This window comes from Molothrus aeneus, chromosome 2 (assembly GCF_037042795.1).
Source record: "Molothrus aeneus isolate 106 chromosome 2, BPBGC_Maene_1.0, whole genome shotgun sequence".
NCBI lineage: Eukaryota > Metazoa > Chordata > Aves > Passeriformes > Icteridae > Molothrus > Molothrus aeneus.
This window is the reverse complement of record NC_089647.1, coordinates 28,179,323-28,190,195: the sequence shown is the minus strand read 5'-3', so window position 1 is coordinate 28,190,195 and position 10,873 is coordinate 28,179,323. Positions and strand designations below refer to the sequence as shown.

The 10,873-nt window shown below is 42.9% G+C and overlaps 1 protein-coding gene across 1 annotated transcript in view; it reads left to right on the top strand.

Moving 5' to 3' along the window:
• The first annotated feature begins 5,611 nt into the window (after positions 1–5,611).
• CLCN1 (chloride voltage-gated channel 1) overlaps positions 5,612–10,873 on the top strand; it is a 35,389-nt gene continuing 30,127 nt past the window's right edge. The window contains exon 1 of the mRNA XM_066572204.1: positions 5,612–5,818. Coding sequence (XP_066428301.1) covers positions 5,612–5,818 — 207 coding nt within the window. The remainder of the gene's footprint in view (positions 5,819–10,873) is intronic.

Sequence of the window (10,873 nt, the reverse complement as noted above, 5' to 3'; positions counted from 1 at the left end):
TTGAGTTTTGAAGCCTGGTGGTGTTTACCTGAGAGCTCACCAAGACAGTCAGATTCACTTTAAAGTACTGAATGAGTTTGGATCCTTTTATAAAACCAAATTTTGCTGTCTTCTCTTTCATCTGAGTTTATGTCTTGATCTTATTGCTGGGTTAGGTCTCTCTGCTTGTTATTTTTGCTCTCAGTTCCATCCTGTGACCACATTGTGATATAGGACAAGACAACCTTGAATTAACAAGTAATTTACCTTGGGTGGTGTCATCAACATGGACATGGTGCTCTGTGCAGACTGTCACAGTCAGGTTGTTTCTGGAACTGGGACATAACCCCGCCCCTTTAAAGCTCATTTGGTTTTTGCCAAGTCATGGCGTATCATATTGTCATATCATGTCATACTGCACTGCCATCCTGCCCTATCCTGATCTGTTCAAATTTCCTTCCAAATTCCTCTATTCCAACATCTGCTTCAATGGCTCCTTCATGTCCTTGTGTTCCTGTAAGTATTTATCTGATGCCAGTTGTGAGATTTTTTTCCCCATTCTGCCTCTTTCTTCTTGAGTTATCAAAAGCTGATGATTTTCAAAATCTGCCCTGTTTCTGTCAATTCTGCTCTACTCAGTCTAGTATTAGTCAGTACATGTCCACTTGAATATCATCATATTATCTTGTTATTTCTCCATGATGAAAGCCCTTAAACTTTCTGGCCTTTTTCTTTTTAGTTTTTGCTGTGAACTCAACCCTTCTTTCAAGTGTCCTCTGAGAGTTCTCTGCCATTGTGTCTCCATATCCAGCCTGGCTTAATATGTGCCTCTGCACAGCTTAAAATTCTATCTTTTGCTGCTGTTCAAGCCTCAGTCCATGATCTATTTCTTTCTTTTCCTATAAAAGCTGTCTTTTCTTCCAGTCTCCCTCCCTCATCCCAGACCTTTTCACAGCATTCTTTCTCTCCCAAAGCTCTAATTGCCTCCTGTAGCTCTTTGAAGCCTCCGTGGTTATCTTGTCTAATAAAATGTCCTAGTCAAGAGCTTTGTTCTCATCTAGAAGCCATTGCCTTTTCTGACATCTACTGAAGTCTTTTTCCTGCTTTTTCACTCTTTTTTGCTCCATCTAAAGGTATTGCTTGAAGCAAAATATGCTTGCTGTATCTTCCTGTCCAGATTCTCATCCCCTGATGCCCTTCGGTGCTTTGTCTCTTATTGCTTCTGTGTTTCTCTCATAGAGACTGTGTTAGTATTAAGTAGTCATCCTTTTGTCACCTTTCTCCTCTTCCTCCTTTAAAACTCCCTTCTTCATCTTTATAGTTTCTTTTGTCCCATAGGCTATCTTTTCTATTATCTTCTTTACAGACTTGTGGGCCTCTTGGGCTGGGCTTTCTCTAGCACAGAATATTATTTTTAATTTGTTGTTAAATGACTGTTTCTAATCTGCATGCAGGGTTCTATGTAACAATAACTCTGCCTCAGCAAATTCCACTCCTGTCAGTCTGGGGTGACAGAGAGCTCTGCATCACCATCTGCTATAATGTCTATGTATGCAGGGTTGAAAAAATAGACGTGGTGTTTCACTCTAGAGGAGGCTGCAGTCTGCTGGTGGGCTGCAAGGCTTGTGTATAGTGAGGTCATGAAGTGGTCTAGATCTTTCAGGACAAACCTGCTACAGAAAAAACCAAAAAAAGCTCTAGCATAAACAGAAGCCTCAGAAGTTGGTATGATGCCTGATAATTGTGTGGGCGGGGCATAGGGAACATTAAGATTGTCACTGCTGATAAGTAGCACTTGGATTATTTCAGGTTCTAAATCTCCTGGGACCAAACCATGGGAGAAGTGTGAGTCTTCAGTCATCCTTACCCCCTCCCTACCAGCCTCTCAGAGCTTTCACTATCAAGGCAGTAGGATGGGAAGGCTAGGAATTGTATTTCTTCATCCTAAAAAGCATTCAGGAGAAATAAATAAATGCAGAGAAAGGCAGACCTGAGAGAAAACTGAGAAGAGGAGGGAGAAAAATAGAAGCCTGACTGGACAAGATATCCATCTGGGTTGACAGTTGTTCCAGCTTTTATTCTTTTCTTTATTGTCATTTAATACCCTAATTTGGACTGTAGCTGTATTTTCATCTATCACAAACATGTTTTCTTGAAACACATTTTGGAGTCCCACTAGGGCCTGTAAAATGCAATGGTCAAAAAAAAATGGTGTATGAGCAGATTGTGTAACTTTCCTCTTGCATGCCATGGGGAGATCTATAAACTTTTGTGAGCCTTTTCAAGAGGCTTAGGTGCACCTGAGGAGTAAAGCCATGTGTGCAGGTCATCTGTGTTTGTGGCTAGTGCAAGATGGTTATGACACCTTCCTCTTGTTTTTACGTCTTCCTCCAGCTCTGTGATAATCTCCTGAGTGTGCTGGTAACCTCTGAAGCATCAGAAAGACTCCATTGTGAGTCCTGGTGGAAGTGCAGAGCAAGGCCTGGGAAATAGAAAGCAAGACAGAGAGGCAATAAAAAAAAATATATGAAGAAGAGCTGTGGCAGGAGATTGCAGGAAGAGTGATAGGGGAGTTGCTGGGCAGCAGCAGTGCAGAAAGGCAGATTTTTTTTCCAAGGTGTTCTCTATATTCTTTGTTTATGTTTTTATTTGCAGATCTGAAAACAGGGAAAAGATTATGAGTAAAGCCAGAATTTTACTTTTCTTTAGGTTCAGCTGTGCCAGCTGGAAAAAGTGGACAAACTGTTGAGTCTACAAGTTCTTCTGAGAGTGAAATAGAAGCAAATTGAAATCTCAGAGCAAATATAAGTTGAGAGTAGCTGCTTGAATTTAACTAAGGTAGTGCCGGTGAGGCTGGAGGCTGTGACAGAGATTATTGGTACCTTGTGAAATAGCAAGGATTGTTAATAATTTCCAGAGAGCTGACAAAGCACTTTCACCTCCAAGAGGAAAGAGGTTGATTTATAAGCTCAGTAGCATGGCAAGATTAGTGTTCAGGACACAGGAACTATTGTGAAATAAATCCAGTATCTCCAAAGATTGCATATATTTTGTCAAGCACTGAAATGACAAATTTCAGTTCTCTTTGTTTCCTTGTTAGACAATATCTGGGTACGGAGACTAGAGGCAGTGACTCTGTTTGATGAGAAGTGGGAATTAGTTGAGTTTGGGGTTCTTAGCTGCAGATGAGCCAGGTCTTCCCTAATGAATAGGTGCCACCATGCACACAGTGATTGCTCAGGATCAGCTGCATAGTTGCAGCATTGCCATGCACTGGCTGAGGTTTGTTACACTGTGGGAAGCATGAGTGGGGGCTCAGGGGGTTTGTAGGATGTCTTCCTAGTGAGGATAGTAAAGGTTTCTTCTTGAAGTAGTATCTGGAGTCACTTGGTTGGCCTTGGGGTCCTTCGTGCTTTTATTGATGAGGTGAGTGAGGCTGGGGCCAGTTAGGAAGCTGAGAGGGAAAAAAAACTTTTCCCAGTTCTTGGAAAAAGCCTTTCAGGGCAGAATTGTCCTATTTTGAGCTATTATTATGTCGTTGTTTCCTATGGAAATTCCACAACAGTATCATGCAAGACAGGCAGTAGAGTTTGATTAGCTGGCAGTAGAGGGTTCATTTTTATACTGCAGCAATTTCTAATGTGCCATTCTTGTGCCTCTTGAAAAACAAGAGCTGGAGGAGTGCACTTTTGGCTAAAGGTTCTCATTTGTTTTCTGCAGCGGCTCTGATGAGTGTTCTCCTCCAGTACATATAATAGTGGCTGAAGATCTGGTGCTGTATTACAGCTTTGATGTTTGCTGGGCTATACTCTGTTCAGTTTTTAGGCTTCCTATAACATGATGTACCTTATATTTTAGACATTTTTTTATATTTTATACTATATAGATTGTACTATGCATAATTTTTTTATATAAGCCATAATGACAATGTTCTTCCAAAAGCATCTCAATAGGTTGGGAGCAATTAATAACTTTTTGATGGTAACCTGTAAGGGCAACCAAATGTTTTTCTCTGATTTCCTAGACACAGTCACTTAGAAACTCTTCTTTAAGGTGATTCATTTCAAGTTTTGTCCTGCCTATGGGACACAGTCTTTCTCCAGAAGACAGTGCTTGTTGACAGTAAAGTGAGTGCTGGTGAGAATGAAACAGGAGAGCCTGTAAATTTTGAGGCAGCACTAATATTGCTTTTGTAAATATTCAGTACATTCAGTGCTTGCCTGGCCTGATACCAGTTGTAGATTGTACACACTAACCTTATCCATGTGGATATTACTGCTAATGGATATCTATATCTAAGCAGGAGCATGGAGGAGGTGGTTTGTGCAAGAAATTAAGTGTGTCCTCCTCATGGAGACTCTTTCTACCTTCCTCTCTCGAGGACCATGCAGACTAAAGAAAAAACAGCAAAAGAAGAAATGTTTTACAAGAGTCTGCAAAATGAAATAATGAGACCACTGTTCTGGGCCCAAAAAGGGGTGTTTTGCCCTTCTCTCTACCCCATCCTGCCTGCAAATCTCTTACTCAGTATGAGTAGCTTGGCATATGAGGTCTTTTTTCTTGTACACAGTTTCTGGGACCTTGAACTCTCTGCTCCTCCCTAATTAAAATGGCCCCCAGAAGAAATATGGTTCCAGGCAGCACTCTGACAGTACTGGGAGGTGTCTCTAGTCCAAGTTGCTTTAACATGCTTCTCATTCCTGTTGCTGGCTGGTAGCTCATTGGTGTTGGCTGAGCTTGTTGCTTGTCTCCCTGGCTGAGAAACAAGTGGCAGAGTGGAGAGGAGAAGGTGTTGAATGCTCTACTCTGTGGAAAAGTGAGCATCAAGAAGAATTAAATTTCTGCATACACCTATAATTGAGTACCCACAGAGCAGTTTGGTGATGTGCTTTGAAGTGCAAAGTATTCCCCATAAGAACACCTGGGAAGGCTGACGTTAGACTGTAATGTTCAGCAGTTTACAGGGATGTCTGACTTTTCCATTAGGGCTTGCTGCTGTGAATTGTATGCTTAGAAAAATGGTCTTGGGACACTGAGCAAACACCCATCTCGTTCCATCTCACCATAGCTGCTGGCTTCTTTATGGTTGTTGTTCAGTCTTTAGGGCACCTGGTGTTTGGGGAGAAAATGAGGAAGCCCACTGACCTTTGTTCTCATTGCAAACAGAGTGCGTGGGATGGGGAGCTGTGAAAGAAGAGATATCCTGGATAATAATTTCTGCTTCCTACTCTCTGCTTTCTGTCTGTGTGCTCGTAGCTCTGTCACACCACCTCCTTCCCCCTGCCCCCTCCCTCTCCTTCAGGAGTTCCCCTCTTGCTCACACCTGATATTCAATCCCAGCAGAGTTATTGCCTTTTGCTGAGATCAGACACGGCACTGGGGAATCATGTGGCTGAGGAAGGTTGCTATAAATATAGTTGAACCCTTTGGGCAGGAAGGGAAGAAAGTGAGAGAGGCACAAGGAGGAGGAGGAGGGGCAGAGTGAAAGAGAGTGCAGGAACAGGACAAGGTGGAGTGGTCTGAGGAGAGAGAGAAAGGAAGGATCAGCAGAGAATGCGGAGGCCATGCTCTCTGCCAGAACATGAGGTGCTTCTAGGTAAGGCCCAGAGCAGCAACTCAGTTACAGAGGAGCATGAGGAGGAGTGGAGGAATGGAGAGCTCAGAGAGCAAGACAGAGGATCCCAGCTGGAAGCCAGCTTTGTGGGGGGGCACACCGCAGTACGACTATGTCTGCTTTGAGAAATGCACCCGGTACGGGATTCCCCTGGAGGCAGGACACGAGGCCGGGCCCACAGGGGACAACCTGCGCTCCCCGGAGAACTCCCTCAGCTACCCACAGGTAGGGCTGGACAACGGGATGGTTTGTAGCAGCACAGGTCTCCCTGGGATCACACAGGCTCTGGGGCTCTCAGAGCACACATCCCTGTCCATCCCCAGTGCCACCAGCTCTCCCCCTCGCTTGCTGACTCCAGGTCGGGCTTTGACGTTCATGGCCATACTTGCACCAAGGATCCCACCAGTAATTCAAGTCAGAGGTTCTTGTCACCTGCCACGGATGCAACGAGACTTGGAATGGGCAAGCTGGGATGGGGAAAATTAACCAGAGCATTAGTGTGTTTGTAACAGCAAAGAGAAGCTGCAGCTGCCTTCAGCTGTGTAGTGATGTTGAATAAAGCACAGGAGTGAGTAAAACCAAAGAGAGCAGTAATGTATGTATATGGGTATCTGTACAGCTGCGTAGATGAAGTAAAGCTCTCTTATGACTTTTCTCTGACCATAAAGCCCTTCATGGTCATAGATCCTTACATGTATATTGGTATATTTTGATAACTTAGTTCAACTGTAAATGAGGGGTTTTCTAACCCTGAAACCTGACCTGACTCTTGCTCTGGTTTGTACAAGCACTAGCTCAGAAAAATATCTGGGACATAAGATGTACTGTGGTTATGGCTTTTTGTTCATTATGCTCTGTATGTCCCTTACCTCTTCTTTTGGGACAGCCTCCTGCAAAGGGGAGGGTTTACAGCAGAGTCCTGGTGTCTTATTTCCTACCACTCTGTTCTGATTAAGATGATCTAAAACAGCTTTGGTGCAATGAAGGATCCAGTCAAATTATGAGGAAGAGAGCATGCGAATGTGAAATTCCTGAAGTGGATGTTTCTCCTTAAATGAATACAAATCCTCTTAAATGGATGGCGAGTGATTGGAGAATGAATGAGATTGCATTAATTGTCTCCTAAAGACTTATGTGATTTAATGATAGGAAAACAGGCACATTTGCCACCAAGATCTTTTCCAGTAGATAAGCATCCCAGTGAGGATAGTTATGTGTCACATATTGCCAAAGATGAGAGAATCAGTTCCATGGCCATATTCAGGAATTTCTCTTCTGAAACTGCCTACAGCATCTGAGAGTTTGCATGTCTCCTCCACTAAAGTCTTCCCAAACCACTCCACTGGCTTACTTGAAGCAGCAGCCCAGATGGACAGAGGTCTGACTGGAGCAGTTTAGGCTTTATTTACACCAACCCAAGACAGAGCTTTGGCTGCAGCAGCCACACTAAGAGGGTGAGCAGGGGGAGTGGGATGGGGTGGAGAGGTGTGTGTGCCCACCTTAGGCTGAGCTCCACTGGGGTCATGCCTGCCCCATGGGGTGCAAATGGGGCTGGAGAGCTGAGGTGGGTGAAGGAAATGCACCTTAGTGTGTGTGCCATGAACCAGGAGTGAGCTGGGGTGTGTGGAGTTGCTGGATGCAAATCCTTTCTCCAGTAAAGCCCATCCATGCCCAGAAACATCCCAGCTCACACAGATCCAGCAGATATGCCAGTCCCACACACCTAAAACCACTCTCCAGTAGGCACAGATGACCCTGTGAGGCAACACCACCAGCTCTGTGCTCTTGCTCCCTGACACCAGAGTGTCTCTGTGCTCAGTTCCAGAGGCCTGATGGTCAGTGCATGTAGATAGATGATCTCACATACAAACAAGAAGGCCATCAAACCCATTCCCATGCATATCTTCAGGCAGAAACATCCCCATGCAAGCATACATTCATGAAGGCAGTTTGTAATCTAAAAACCAGACAGCTGTATTTACAGTTTCCTGAAAAATATGTTCTAGAAATATTTTATATAAGCAGTCATGTACACGTGTGCATGTACATTTATCATGGAACTTTGCATGCAAACATATTCTGGCTAAGCCAGGTTTGCTGTGGATGTGTATATTTTGCTGGTCATTCATGCACATGCAAATAAATTATAAATATGCACGAGTACTTTGTACAAACATGCGCACTTATTATCATGTAATTAGCATGAAAAACGACCCCTTGCACAAGTTTTCATACATTTCCACACAGAGTAAGCATTAAGATTTCTTTCCCCACTGTCATATGAAAAAACATTTGACAGAGATTTTGATTCTGTTGAGCTCTTTTTTTGCTACCTGTTGCCTTCTGTTGGACATGTGATTTGGTTTGGCTTACACAGGCCCCAAAATAGTGAAATCTTGGTCCTTGGCCTTGGACCTTCAGATAACTGATAGTCAAAAACCATATAGTGGTTAATAGATAATAACATAATAGTAGTAGGATGATGATAATAATAATAATGATTTTGGACAATTAATATAAAAGACAGTAGACATATAACAGATGATGTAATATACCTTGTTAAAAATATACATTATCCTACACTGTAGGATTTTGTATTGTTTTATTTCTGCATGAGAAAGCAATTACAGCTGGTGAAGTATTTAATAGCTGTGCCATTTGTGACTATAGAAAGTGTGTTCCTGGCAGAGAGCTCACTCAGCAATACACAGATGGGGGTAGTGGGAGGGATGTGCAGTAAGAAATCAGGCAATGCAGTAATACAGAATAACAGGCTTACAGAGAGAGGTAGGTGGGAGGGCCTCTGGAGCTCTCCAGCCCAAGCCCCTACCCACAGCAGGGCTGACTCCAAAGGTAGGTCACATTGTCCAAAGCCTTTTCCAGGCATGTTCTGAACATCTGCAACACTGAAGATTCCCCAGCCCCACTGAGCACCTGCTCCTGTGCTGAACTACCCACAAGTGGGGCTGGATGGGGAAATGTTCCTTTGCAGGGGCTTTCCTTTCTTGCAAGCTGTGCTTTTTCCCTTTTTGTCTATCTCTGTGCCCAATATCTTGCTCTGATATTTACCTCCAACACCTCTCTCCCTTTAGGTAGTGGCACTGTTGTTAGATTTCCCCTTAGCCACCTTTTCTTAAGGAACAACTACTAATTTTTTGCTGTCCCCTGTCCCTTACATGTGCCTCATTGGCTTTGTGTCTAAGCAGTGGACTGAGATGTTTTACATTTATATTTATATATGTGCTGCATTTTGGGAGGTTTCACCTTTGAGGTCAGACACGGCTTCTCCTTGGTGATGCATCAGGAAAAAATCACCTAAGGAAGATAATTTTAGGAATAGCAGGATGGCTACAAGGCAGGAGTGAGAGGGAAAGGAAGTTCAGGCTAAGGCTGCCTCAGTGGCTGGGAGCAGCAGATCATAAACAGGATACACTGGCAGAGCTGGGAAAGGGATTTCAGGACTGGAGTATTCAATACATTGTTCAGTCTGAATGGCATGGGAAATAGCTTGGGATTTGGACTGTGTGAGGAGGGCAGTTTCATACATGTGCTGATCCCTTTGAAAATAGCTCCCAGAAAAGTCTTGAGATTGTGATGTATTTTTTCCCTGAGATTCTGTGCAGTTTTTCCTCTGTTACTCAAACAATGAAATTTCCCCAGTTTTCAGAAAGATAAAAGATCATTTGCATAGATAAGTGCTTCATCTCTGAAAACAAACTTTGCCTTGTTTTGCTTTCTCCTTGGATGGTTTGGTTGTGGTTTATTTTTTGGGGTTGTTTTGTTTTGGTTGGTTTGTTTGGTTTTTGTTTGGTTGTTTGGGGTTTTTTTTGGGGGGGAGTGTATATTCCTCCCATCTATCCTGAGTGGTGTTTATACCTTCAGCTGGCTTTGCACCATTTTGGTGGTCTCCCTCAGCATTTAGCCAAGTAGGCATGATAGCACCTTTTCTGGTTCAACCCTTAGGTGGTAATTGAGAACTTATAAAATTGTCTTCATTTTTTCTGGTGCTCAGAAACCCTGTGTTCCTCGTGCTAGAGAGTCAGAGTTGTACTGTGTTATATTTTTAGTTTTACATCTTCTAGTGGGTGGATATTTCTTGCCTAACCCAATTTTGCTGTGAGGTCATCCTCTGATTTCTGGATTATTTCTCTGTCCCACAGTCTCCTATCATTTTAGATACTCCCAGAATCCTGGAGAAGCAAAGCACATCTGTGAAGCATTCTTTAAATGTATTGAGACTACCTGGTTTGCCAGGACAGCAGTTTCTTTTTTATGTCTGTGGACTAACTCCTTTTTTTCCCATATCCCAAATGCACCATTTTACAGCCAGGCAGAAGCAGTGAACTAAGATACCATATGAGGACTTTCAGCATTCATACTATTTTACTGTCATGCTGTTCCATCTGACAGATGGAAGATTCTAATTTGAATCTCATACTTGACATGGGTTTGAGTTGTATTTGACATAAACCCATCTCTCATGACCATTTAACAGCAATGAAACACTGGCTGAGGTGATGTGAAGATGCATTTGTCTAAAATCTGCCAGTATTTGGCATTTCTGTCTGAAAGACACAGTAAAAGAAAAAATGAGCAGTTTGCTAGGCAGGATTGCATTCTGTATGTGGCAGCCACCCTGTAGATGAAATTCTTCAGCCTGATGTTTCACTGTCCTGTCTGTTTTAAGGGGGTCAGAGCATGGCCATTATTCCCTGCAAAGAGTCTGCTTAATTTACGTAGAATATATTGGTAATCATGGTTAATAATTGCATTAAATTTGTGTAGCATCCAATACCGTGATTAATGGAAGAATACTTTCAGCTGTTCAGACAGGATTAATCTGTTTAAGAGGCAGCAGGTGAGCCATCTTTAGAACAGGATGATTTAAAAAAGCATGGATAGGGGTTCTGTGAAGAAAAAAATAATCCACTAGGATTTCCAAAGGGAGCTATGACATATGGTTCAAGTGTCTCTTGAGGAATTTGTGCAAATAAATAAAATACTTAGGGCCTTCAGTCATATTTGTTATGTTCAAATACTAGTTGGTAGAGCACTGAAACAGGTGCTCAGAGAAGCTGGGTAATTTCTACTCCTGTAGTTGTTTAGGAGTTGCCTGGATAAGGTCTTGAGCAGCCTAATCTGGCTTACCTGGCTTTGGAGTTTGCAGGCTGTGGGCAGAGGCTTGGACTAGAGGTGCCTTCTAGTGTAAATCTTTCAGTGAGTCTCTGTATCTATTTTATCTCAAGGGAACAGGAACATCAATTTTGTTACCCTGAAAGG